Genomic DNA, 12849 nt, shown 5'->3' on the forward strand with positions numbered 1-12849 from the left:
ACACTCTGCCAGGCCACAGCTGCAGGCACCCTACCCCCAGCCTCCACCCCTCGCCTGTGCCTGGACCTCAGACTCAGCCTTCCATCCTACCTGAGTTTTCTGCCTCCCTCCATCCTGTGTCCCCCCACTATACATGGCTGCCAGAGATGTCCTCTCAGAAGTCACACCTGGGGTCTGATTGCATCCCTCGCCTCCCCAAATCCCCCAAGGGCTCCTTCCTGTGCCGTCACATCTGCAGTTCTTATGACTGTCTAGACACGCTTTGTTCAACTAGGTAATCACACGGGATAAATTGGATTTAAATGTAATTAAGATTAAATAAAAATACACATCCATGTCCTCAGTCTTCCCAGCCACGTCACAAGTGCTCAAGAGCCACACGTGGCCAGTGGCTACCGCATTGCACAGCGCTGGTGCAGGACATGGCCACCATTGCACGCAGCTCTCCCACACAGCTCAGGTCTACACACACTACCCCCATCTCACCCTCTGCCTTGCTTCCCACTGCCCTCTCTGTGTCTCCTGTGGCTTCAGCCACCCAGGTCTCCAAGACACACCAGGCATATTCCTGCCTCAGGGCCTTTGCACTGCTCTTCCTGCAGCCTAGAGTGCCCTTCCTTGGGCTATAGACATGGCTCCAACCTTCACGTCATTCAGACCTTTCTTCAAATGCCACGTTCCTAGGGAGGGCTTCCCTGACCACCTATAAAAATGTAACCCTTTGTGGCCAGCCAGGCACGGTGGCTCATGTCTGTAATCCCAGCACTTTGGGAGGCCAAGGTGGATCACGAGGGCAGGAGTTCAAGACCAGCCTGGCCAAGATGGTAAAACCCCATCTCTACTAAAAATATAAAAATTAGTCTGGTGTGGTGGTGCACACCTGTAATCCCAGCTACTTGGGAGGCTGAGGCAGAAGAATCGCTTGAACCTGGGAGGCAGAAGAATCACTTGAACCTGGGAGGCAGAAGTTGCAGTGAGCTGAGATTGCACTGCTGCACTCCAGCCTGGGTGACAGAGCAAGACTCCGTCTCAAAAAAAAAAAAAAAAAAAAAGTAACCCTTTCTGCACTTCCTCCCTTTATTTTTCAAAGCTATGACTGCCCCCTGGCACACTCATTTGTTTCTCAGTGGCGCACCAACTGTACTTGTCAGGGAGCTTAATAGAGGAAATTGGTGACTGGGGTATTGCAATCAGGAAGTGCAAAAACAGGGAGGTCCTTTTGTCCCAATATTAGCAGTGCAGAGAGCTGCTCCCTCCCGAGGGCTGGAGGAGCCACTTGGGAAATGCTGGTGATACAGCCCGGGTGTAGGACTGCCAAGTTCCACGCACGGGGCCGGCTTGCTTGAGGAGGGACCCGGGAGCCCCTGGTTCACCTCAGTGACCGCCAGCTGCTGCGGCAACCAGGGCCTGAGCATTCCCCCAAATGGCGTCCCTTTCCTCCTGCTTTCAAACTCCCCCCAGAGCCCCGTGGGCTCGCAGTAGCAGCAGCCCCTGCAGAGGACCCTGAGAGATGGCTGTGGGGACCTACGAGGCATGGGGGCAGGTGGGCGTGGCGGGGAGAGGCGCCGCAGGGCGGCTCAGGGCCAGCTCCGTAGGGAAAATTGTGGCTTGGCCTTTCCCCTTCGTGTCCCCAGCCCCAGCACCGTGCCTGGCACGCGGCGGCTGCTGTTATTTGTTGAATGACTGACGGTCGGAATGAACCACGCGGACTGGGTGAGTCAGATCCCAGATACGCCTGGTGGGGAATGTGCTGGAAAGAAACATTGTTTTCATTCCCTCATTCCTGGAGGGAGTGCTCCCGAGGGGATAGGGAGGAGCGTTTGGGGTCGAAGGAGCAGCCGCGTAAAGGCCTTGAGGTCCTGCAGGGAAGGGTCCCGGTGCAGAGACCAGCACAGGCTGCAGCAGCCGGGTCTGTCCCGCGCGTGGAGCCTCTGGCGACGGGTGGAGCGGAGCGCGGCTGCACCCTTCTGGGAGAGAAGGCGACGGTCTGGGAGGAGCCCTCAGCGCCGTCCGCGCAGTCCATGAGATTTATCCAGGGCAGGCGCGTCCCAGGCTTTGTTCTAGGTGCAGGAAACAGAACCCTCCCGCAGGGAGCATGCGGTGGGGAGGCTGGGGTTACGATCCCTAGATAAGGACGAAATCCACGCATTAGTGGGTGAGACCTGCTGGGGGACAAAAGTTTGGCAAGCAGGGGCCCGAGGAGGGCCGGGGCAGGAGAGGGTTTCCAGTCGTCATAAACGGGGTGGCCTGGGAAGCCCTCACTGAGAAGGTGACAAGTGTAGTGGCGCGATCACGGCTCACTGCAGCCTCGAATTCCTGGGCTCAAGCGATCCTCCCACTTCAGCCTCCCTCTAGAGTAGCTGGGACCACAGGCACGCGCCACCAAGCCTAGCTACTTTTTGTATTTTTTATAGAGACGGGGTCTCTGAATGTTGCAAAGACCCGAAGGAGGTGCGGCCGGCGGATGCCTGGGGGAAGTCCATGACCGGGGTGTAGGAAGAGCCAGGGCAAAAGCCCCAAGCCAAGGGTATGACTATAGGGGGTTATTAGCGTGTAATTACTGCCCCTCCCATGCCAGGCTAAGTGCTGGTGGGGTGGAGGCAGTGACGCCAAAGAAGGCCGCCTGCCTCCATGGTGGTCGCTGTCTGGCTGGATTTTCACCTGAGGCAGCAAATGAGCATGAAGAGGTCGCTGGAGTAGGGCGTGCAGACTGGCAGGGCCTTAGGGCCTCGTTAAGAGCTGGGGAGCCATGGGGGGGGGGATTTGAGCAGGAGAGGGAGAGGTTTGTGCTTTAGGTCTGCCGTGTGCAGGGTGCAAGGCTGGAGCAGGAGGAGGCTGGGGCGGGAACCTCGGGGACAGGCCTAAGGCTGGACTGGCGCAGGGTGGTGGGGATGGCAGGAAGAGGGTGAAGAGTTTTCAGGAGCCTGATTTCAGCTGACCAGGTGACTGGAGGGCTGAGGTTGTGTGTGTGTGTGTGTGTGTGTGTGTGTGTCTCTGTGTGGATCTGGGGGTGGACACATTCGAATGTATATGTCTGTGCGTCTTTATTTGGCTCTGTAGAGAGGAGGGCAGGATGAAGGAGGGAAGAGGATGAAGGCAGATGTTCACCCTCATTTCCCAGATAGAGAAACCCAGGCTCAGAGAGGCAAGGAAGGGAGCTGGAACCAACGTTTGTCTTACTCTACGGCTCCCTGGAATAATCGGCCCACCCGGCCCCAGGGGAGGCACGGAATGGTCCTCCCCCGAGGACGAGGCCAAGGTATCCTGGGGTCCAGACCCCAGACCCTCCCTCACCTCTTCCCTCTGCCCCCTCCCCCCGCCACCTCCCCACCGCGAAGAATCCCGGGGTCCAGACCCTTTCCCCTAGAGGCTGAACTTGCCTTGGCCCCTCGGCCTGCTTAAGCGGGAGATGAGCGATCCCCAAACTCTGGGAATGTGGCCACGTCCTAGAACTGCAAGGAGGAAAGAGGGGCCGCAGACGACGACCCTTCCCGTTGCCCCAGCAACCTACGACTCCAGAGCAGGGGAAGAATCCGCGCGAGTTGCGGTGCCCGCTGATTCCACCAGGAGGCACCCCAGTTCCGCCGTTTAAAATCGTGGTGCCACGGCGCTTCCCCAGCGCCTTAAAGGGACAACCCTCCCTGGTCTTTGAACGCCAGGCTGGGGAAAGCGGACTTTCCTGCAGGACAGCGGTTCTCAAAGTCAGGTCCTGGACCTGCGTCAACGTCTCCGGGGAACTAGATACACATTCTCGGGCCCACCCTAGACCTACAGAACCCCTTTGGGGGTGAGGCCCAGCAAGCTGCATTTTCGAAGGACCCCCAGGTGCCTGAGATGCGGGACTAGTTTGAGAACCACAGCTGTGGGGTCCGATGGTCTCTAGGACCCCTAGGGTCGCAGTTGTGAGCCCCGGCTGCCCATTGCTTGGAATCACCGGGGAGCTTTAGGGACTGTTGCTGCCCCAGCCGTGCCCTGAACCATTCAGAGATTCCGAGAGCGGCTCCCGAGATGTGCAGGCTGGACACGGGCTCTGGGTCATTCCAGGGGCAGCCGGGGTGGGCACCGCTGCCCTGGGGTCCCTGTCAGGGCTGAGGTGTGCAGTGAAGAGCTGGCCGCCGCTGATACGTAGCAGAAATAAGACGAGATGACCTCACAAACACATCACACCCTCTTCAGTCCCCTGGGCAGTGCTGGGAGGAAAGCTCTGCTATGATCCCCATTTCCCATGAGGATGTGGAGGCACTGAGAGGTCAAGTAATCAGCCCAAGGTCACACAGCTTGCAAGGGGCAGTGCTGGGGGAGTCAGGCAGCAGGGCTCCAAACCCCTCCTCCCATCTCTAACCATTTCCTCTTCTCTTGTCACACCCAGTGAGCCTGGGAGGGGGACCCAGAAAGCCCCCCTTCCCCCACCCCTATCTCAGGGTAGCATCTCTCCCCTTCATGTCTGTGTTCTGGAATCACCTGTGGCCTCTCATTTTTCTCTTTAGTGACAGTGAGGGGTGGCTGGACTGGTCCAGATGAAGGTTGATTTGGAGTCAAATCTGGTTTTCTGGGGCGTTTGAAACCATACCCCAGAGACATCAACTGGCTACCTCAAGGGAACTGGCTCTGCAGGCTCCATTTGAAACCCCCTTGATTTGAAAATATTGACACCTGTGTTAGCATCTCATCTCAAGTTACCCAAGGGCTCCTTGCACCCCTGGGGCCTCACTGGATGTCACACTGAAGATGCTGGGGATGGAGCGCAGGAAATATTATGTCCACTCAAGGGGGAAACAAAGACTAGTGGGAGACAGATTTGCCCAAAGTGTCAGGGATACTCAGAGGGGGTGGGAGGATCAAAACCTTGTGTGTGATTGACATGTGTGTCTCTGAGTGTATGTGTGTGTGTACACTTAGGGGTGTGTATGTGAATCCATGTTTGAGTGTCCCAGTGTGCATACAGGTGTGTGCTCACCCCTCGGCCATTAGGGTGTGTATGGGTGTCCGTGTCTATGTGAGTGAATGTATGAGTGTGTGCATGAGTAGGTGTATGTGTCTGCACATAGTGTGGGTGTCTGTATTGATCTGTGTTTGTACATAGGCTTGTATGCATGTGTGTGTCTAGACTGATGAGTCTTGGAGCATGGTGTTTAAAATTGTGGGTTTGGGAGTTTGTGAACACTTTTTTTGTGAGACAGAATTTTGCTCTTGTCGCCCAGGTTGGAGTGCAATGGTGCAATCTCAGCTCACTGCAACCTCCGCCTCCCAGGTTCAAGCAATTCCCCTGCCTGAGCCTCCTGAGTAGCTGGGATTACAAGTACCCACCACCACGCCTGACTAATTGTTTATTTTTAATTTTGTTTGTTTATTTATTTATTTATTTTTGAGACAGAGTCTCGCTCTGTGGCCCAGGCTGGAGTGCAGTGGCACAATCTCAGCTCACTGCAAGCTCCGCCTCCCGGTTTCTTACCATTCTTCTTCCTCAGCCTCTCGAGTAGCTGGGACTACAGGCGCCCGCCACCACACCCGGCTAATTTTTTGTGTTTTTAGTAGAGATGGGGTTTCACCATGTTAGCCAGGATGGTCTTGATCTCCTGACCTCGTCATCCGACCACCTCAGCCTCCCAAAGTGCTGGGATTACAGGCGTGAGCCACCGCACCCGGCCCAGTCTGCTTTTTAGAGAAGTCTCCTGGTTCATTAGAAAATGAAGATGTGTCAAAGCATTTCAGTCATACCACTGAACGGTGGTGTAATTTAATCAGTGACATTTAGCAAATGATGGCTTTAATACACACAAAATGTAAAGCAACAAAACCACTGTGGTGCACGAGATGACTTGGTTCATAAAGAGTGAGGATTTCTAGCACACCACCGGCTGGCACGGGCTCAAGTTTTAAGCATCAGGGTGGCTTCACTGTGTTGGTGAAGCAGCCCGGGCCCTGCAAATGCCCACAGATAGGAGAGTGGCCAAGTGAACCATGGTCCAACCACACATGGGTTCTTCTGCGGTCTTGAAAGGACGGACTGGAGAGTTTCCACTGGGACCTTTTGAGTGAACACAGTGAGATGCAAGAAAAGTTCATACACTATGACCCTTTCCCCTTTTTATTTGATAAAAAATAAAATACCCCCAACAACCTCTGTAAGTATCTGCAGAGGTGTCTGTATTAGGATTTATTATTATTATTATTTTGAGACAGAGTCTCACTCTGTTGCCCAGGCTGCAGTGCAGTGGCACGATCTCGGCTCACTGCAACCTCCGCCTCCTGGGTTCAAGCGATTCTCCTGCCTCTGCCCCACAAGTAGCTGGGATTACAGGTGTTCCCACCACCACACCCAGCTAATTTTTGTATTTTTAGTAGAGACGGAGTTTCACCGTGTTGGCCAGGCTGGCCTCAAACTCCTGACCTCAGGTATTCGCCCATCTTGGCCTCCCAAAGTGCTGGGATCACAAGTGTGAGCCACCGCACCTGGTTGTACCTTTCCTTTTCCTAGGACCCAGTCATTGGATCAACAGCCCAACCCAATTCAGCATGATCTCATCTTCATTGAGGTTCTGAGTGGACATGAACTTTGAGAGACACAATTCAACACAGCACAACCCTGTTCTAGAAGCTGGGGGCACACCAGGGAGCAGAACAGATAGAAAGTCCCCACCCACAGAGCTGATGGTCTATGGAGAAGACACGGACAATAAACGGGGTAAAGAAACAAGCTATCTATTGTGTCAACCTGAAAAAAAGACATCAGAGAAAAATATCTTCTGGTAGCAGGAATGTATTCAGGAGTAAGCACAAAGGATTGTAATCCAGGATGCAGGGCTATGGCAGGCCACAGATGTGTCTGAGGCGGGGGACAAAGGGAGGCTTTTCTTGGCCAAAAAGAGAAGCTCACATAAGCTGCTTGAAAGCAGAGTTTATTGATTTTAGAGGCTCAAAACCAGAGTTGGCGTGATTGGCGGAGATGCTGTTACCAGGTAGGTGTTCTTTCTTTTCTTTTTTTTTTTTGAGATGGAGTCTCACTCTGTCATCCAGGCTGGAGTGCAGTGGTGCAATCTTGGCTCACTGCAACCTCCGCCTCCCAGGTCCAAGCGATTTTCCTGCCTCATCCTCCCAAAGAGCTAGGATTACCATCACCCACCACCACACCCGGCTGATTTTTGTGTGTGTATTTTTTTTGTTTTTGTTTTGTTTTGTTGAGATGGAGTCTCGCCCTGTCCCCCAGGCTGGAATGCAATGGTGTAATCTCGGCTCACTGAAACCTCCACCTCCTGGGTTCTAACGATTCTCCTGCCTCAGCCTCCCATGTAGCTGGGATTACAGGCACACGCCACCATGCCTGGCTAATTTTTGTATTTTTAATAGAGACGGTGTTTCACCATGTTGGTCAGGCTGGTCTTGAATGCCTGACCTAAGGTGATCCACCCACCTCGGCCTCCCAAAGTTCTGGGATTATAGGCGTGAGCCACTGCGCCTGGTCCTTTCGTGTGTATTTTTAGTAGAGACGGGGTTTCGCCATGTTGGCCAGGCTGGTCTTGAACTCCTGACCTCAAGTGATCCACCTGCCTCGACCTCCTTTGCAAAGTGCTGGGATTGCAGGCATGAACCACTGCACCCAGCCACTTCCAGGTATTTTTAATGCATATAAAGTATATATGAATAGATGCCTTTTTTCCTTACTTTCTACACATATAGTAGCATCCTATACATAATGATCCTTACTTTGCTTTTTTCATTTAACGTTGTAGCTTGGACATCTTTATCAGCACATTGAGATCTTCCTCATGCTTTTTTTTTTTTTTTTGAGACGAAGTCTCGCTCTGTCGCCCAGGCTAGAGTGCAGTGGCGCGATCTCAGCTCACTGCAAGCTCCGCCTCCCAGGTTCACGCCATTCTCCTGCCTCAGCCTCTCCGAGTAGCTGGGACTACAGGCGCCCGCCACCACGCCCGGCTAATTTTTTTTGTATTTTTAGTAGAGACGGGGTTTCACCGTGGTCTCGATCTCCTGACCTCGTGATCCGCCTGCCTCGGCCTCCCAAAGTGCTGGGATTACAAGCGTGAGCCACCGCGCCCAGCCTTTTTTTTTTTTTTTTTAACAATTGTGTAGTATTACACTGTGTGAATGAACCATATTTGAAATCAGTCCTATTATTGGACATTCAGGTTATTCTCCATCTTTTCTCTTTTTTTTTTGTTTTGTTTTGTTTTTTTTTTTGAGACGGAGTCTTGCTGTGTTGCCAGGTTACAGTGCAGTGGTGCAATCTCAGCTCACTGCAACCTCTGCCTCCTAGGTTCTAGCAATTCTCCTGCCTCAGCCTCCTGAATAGCTGGAATTAACAGGCGCACGCCACCATGCCCAGCTAAGTTTTGTATTTTTAGTAGAGATGGTGTTTCATCATGTTGGCCAGGCTGGTCTTGAACTCCTGACCTCAAGTGATCCTCCTGCCTCAGCCTCCCAAAGTGCTGGGATTACAGGCATGAGCCACCGCGTCCGGCCTGAGTTGCTGTGTATAAATGAAAGCAAGGAGGCTGGCAGCTCATCATGGTTTTAATAATATCTCTGATGATGAATGATATTGAGCATCTTTTTATGTGCTTTGAATGAACAGCCATATTTTTAGAATCTAGCCTTAGTTTAAGTTTGTAACTATATGAAATAAAGATATGAAACTCTTGCATCCCCCAATTAAAACATTTTCCTTAATTTTAATAGTGAATCTTTACATAGAGCCAACAAGGTGTCCCATTTTATAGGGGGCTGTTCCAAACACTTTGTATGAATGAACTCATTTCATCCTTAACAGCATCCTCACATGGATGACAATTAGAGCTCACATTTATTGGATACTTGTGATGCACCGTTCTAAGACCTTACTTGAATTAACTCCTTTAATCCTCACCTCTTTATGAGTTTGGTGCTAGTCTAATAATTACCATTTTATAGATGAGGAAACTGAGGCACAGAGAAGTTAATTAATTACTTCTCCAAAGCCACACCACCAGGAAGTGTTGACACCCAGGGAGTCTGACTGCTGATATGACATTCCTTTTTGTGTGTGTGTGAGTCAGGGTCTTGCTCTGTCATGCAGGCTGGAGCGCAGTGGTGCAATCACAGCTCACTGCAGCCTCGAACTCCTTAAAACCAATATTCTAACTTTAATAAGCAAAACGTTCTACAGTGAAATGGTAATGATGTATGTGCAGCAAAATGATGGGTGATTCCCCCCCATATTTATCAAGTTTTTCTACGGTAATCATACATCACTTTGTGGTCAGATAAAGAATGTCTATGGCTGGGCTCAGTGGCTCACGCCTGTAATCCCAACACTCTGGGAGGCTGAGGCAGGGTGGATCACCTGAGGTCAGGAGTTCGAGACTAGCCTGGCTGACATGATGAAACCAAGTCTCTACTAAAAATACAAAAATTAGCCGGGTGTGGTGGCATGTGCCTGTAATCCCAGCTACTCAGGAGGCTGAGGCAGGAGAATCGTTTGAACCCGGGAGGTGGAGGTTGCAGTGAGCCGAGATCATGCCATTGCACTGCAACCTGGGCAAGAAAGCGAGGCTCTGTCTCAAAAAAAAAAAAAAGTCTATATAAATGGTGCTGGGGAAAAAAACAAAACAAAAGCAAGTAGACTAAGTAGGGTGGGATGGACGTGGAGCATTTTAATGGAAATACTGGCTCTAGCCAAGGGGAGGGAAAAAGAGGAAAGATGTCCAAATGATTCATTTTTCTCTTCAACCTCTAATATAAAAACTTCTCCCCAGGCTGAGTGGGTGGCCCTGAAAGATGGCCTCATTCCTGCAGAAATCTTGTTTCAGTTGGAAAAAAATCTCTCTACTCTTGGATCACACGTTTCTGTTCCTAATTAGGGTGACCCCTCGGTCCTAATGTCCTACCTAACCTATTTCCTTGCATTTAGGGCTTAAATTTATGTAATCTTTTTTTCATTTTGTTTTGTTTCATTTTTGTTTTTTTGAGACAGCGTCTCACTCTGTCACTCAGGCTGGAGTGCAGTGGTGCAATCTCCGCTTACTGCAACCTCCGCCTTCTGGGTTCAAGTGTTTCTCCTGCCTCAGCCTCCCGAGTAGCTAGGATTACAAGCGCCCGCCACCACGCCCGGCTAATTTTGCATTTTCAGTAGAGATGGGGTTTCATCATGTTGGCCAGCCTGTCTGTAAATGTATGTGATTCTTATTTCCTTTGTGTGACATCTTCCAAGCCCACAAGACAATATGATTCCTCCCATAACAAGAGACTATGATCTCTCCCCACATAACACAACGTAAACTCTTCATTACGTTTATTAAATTTGGCTTGCCAGTTGTTTTTGTCCTGTGTTACCTCTTTAAGTAGATATTTATAACTTTTGTCAAACATAAATATACATTTAGAATTCGAGAAATATGATACAAACCTTCTTTAAAAAAATAAAGAGACACATTTGTTCTCTTTCTTTTCTTTGGCCAAGGATTTCAGACAAAAATCAGGAATCATCACCAGCCAAGACTGTGTTCGGACCATTTGACATCTTCCAGGCACCAGAAGAAATACGACCAACCTCCATAACAAATGAGAGAAACTTCACCTGACTGTGTTTTGTGCATTTGGTTTATGAGTCATTTTAAAAACGTGTACTTGTACTGCTGCGTTCAGGTTTTCAGCCATAGAATATTCTAGAAAAAATGGTGATAACATTTATTTCACCACTATAACCCTGAATGTGTAGCTGTGTTTTTTTAAAAAAAATTTTTTTTACAATTGTAGAATATGTAACATGCCTCCAGAAACGTGCCCTAAACACAAACATATAATTTGGCAACTAATTACATAGCAAGTCCTATGTTACTGTCATCTCATCTAGAAATCATCGTCCTCCCAGAAGCCCCTCATGTGCTCTGGCCATCTGAAATCCCTCCCTGCCCCAGGGATAAATAATATCCTGTTTTGTGATAAACGTCGCCTTTTCTATACACATGTATGCTTATTAACAAACTATGAATTTCTCCACACGGTAGATTTGATTATGTTTGAATCTTATATGAATGCAATCCTATTGGTGGATTGTTTTTGCTGTGTCTGTGTGTGTGTGTTTTAGAAAAAATACATTAGGAAAAGAAAGAGGACATGGAGCCTCTCTCTCGGTTTCCTGGCCACAATTCCTCTTGGAATGTTGTTCCCTCACTGTAGAGAGTGGAGACAGCTGCTGGTGTTTTTTCTGTCAGAAGGAAATTCAGGGCCTGCAGCTGTGGCTGTAACCCGACCCCCCCCCCCCCCCCCCCCCCCCCCCCCCCGCCAAAGGAGAACTTATCTCTTCTCCCGCCACATAATCCTAAGGTTTTATTGGTTATTTCCAGAGAGAGAGAGAGAGCTAACTCAGAACGGCCCAGGATAGAGTTGCCAGGATTGTGGCATAAAACTACTGGCCTTTATGTTCTTAATTTTTTGTTTGTTTGTTTTTTGAGACGGAGTCTCGCTCTGTCACCAGGCTGGAGTGCAGTGGCGCGATCTGGGCTCATTGCAACCTCCACATCCCAGGTTCAAGCAAATTCTCCTGCCTCAGCCTCCCGAGTAGCTGGGACTACAGGTGCCTGCCACCACGCCTGGCTAATTTTTGTATTTTTAGTAGAGACGGGGTTTCACCGTGTTGGCCAGGATGGTCTCGATGTCTTGACCTCGTGATCCGCCCACCTTGGCCCCTCAAAGTGCTGGGATCACATGCGTGAGTCACTGCACCCAGCTGTTCTTAATTTTTTATCTTACAAATAGACATAGGGTTGGTGGGAGGGCAGGTGTCTCCCTATGTTGCCTAGTCTTGAACTCCTGGCCTCAAGCAATCCTCCCGTCTCGGGCTATTTTATTTTATTTCATTTTATTTTTTGAGACAGAGTCTTGCTCTGTCGCCCAGGCTGGAGTACAGTGGTGCGATCTCGGCTCACTGCAACCTCCACCTCCCGGGTTCAAGCGATTCTCCTGCCTGAGTCTTCCAAGTAGTTGTGATTACAGGCGTGGGCCACCATGCCTAGCTAATTTTTGTATTTTTAGTAGAGATGGGGTTTCACCACATTGGGCAGGCTAATCTCGAACTCCTGACCTCAAGTGATCTGCCTGCCTCGGCCTCCCAAAGTGCTGGGATTACAGGCGTGAGCCACTGCACCCAGCTGACACTGTAACTTTTGAAAAGCATCATATTTTTTTTTTTTTTTGAGACGGAGTCTTGCTCCGTTGCCCAAGCTGGAGTGCAGTGGCACGATCTCGGCTCACTGCAAGCTCTGCCTCCCGGGTTCACGCCAGTCTCCTGCCTCAGCCTCCCGAAGAGCCGGGACTACAGGCGCCCGCCACCACACCCGGCTAATTTTTTGTATTTTTTTTAAGTACAGACAGGGTTTCACCATGTTAGCCAGGATGGTCTCGATCTCCTGACCTCGTGATCCACCCGCCTCAGCCTCCCAAAGTGCTGGGATTACAGGGGTGAGCCACCGCGCCCGGCCGTATTTTCAAACAAGTTAAGAAGTCACACCTGAATCCAAGCAACATAGATGTCTGTAGGGCGTCAGCCACCAGCCCTTCTCAGCTCTTCATTTGAAATACCAGAAAATAGAGAACAACCTGCATAGTCATCCATAGGGGCTAGGTAATTAACCTATGGCAGTGGCTGTCACACGTGTTTGATCATGATCCGTGATAAAAAATACATTTTGCTGTGACCTAGGAGACACACACACACACACACACACGTAGATATAATAGAAAATAAAGCCAGGCATGGTAGCTCACACCTGTAATCCCAGCACTTTGGGAGGCCGAGGTGGGCGGATCACCTGAGGTCAGGAGTTTGAGACCAGCCTGGTCAACATGGTGAAACCC

At 50.4% G+C, this 12849-nt stretch overlaps 1 protein-coding gene across 1 annotated transcript in view; it reads left to right on the forward strand.

Moving 5' to 3' along the window:
• The window catches only part of PPP5D1 (PPP5 tetratricopeptide repeat domain containing 1), a 109512-nt gene extending 98409 nt beyond the window's left edge, over window positions 1-11103 (forward strand). Inside the window, exon 4 of the mRNA XM_030807710.1 lies at window positions 10454-11103. Coding sequence (XP_030663570.1) covers window positions 10454-10510 — 57 coding nt within the window. The 3' untranslated portion in view covers window positions 10511-11103. The remainder of the gene's footprint in view (window positions 1-10453) is intronic.
• The last annotated feature ends 1746 nt before the right edge of the window (window positions 11104-12849 follow it).

This window comes from Nomascus leucogenys, unplaced genomic scaffold (assembly GCF_006542625.1).
Source record: "Nomascus leucogenys isolate Asia unplaced genomic scaffold, Asia_NLE_v1 Super-Scaffold_241, whole genome shotgun sequence".
In the NCBI taxonomy this organism is placed as follows: domain Eukaryota; kingdom Metazoa; phylum Chordata; class Mammalia; order Primates; family Hylobatidae; genus Nomascus; species Nomascus leucogenys.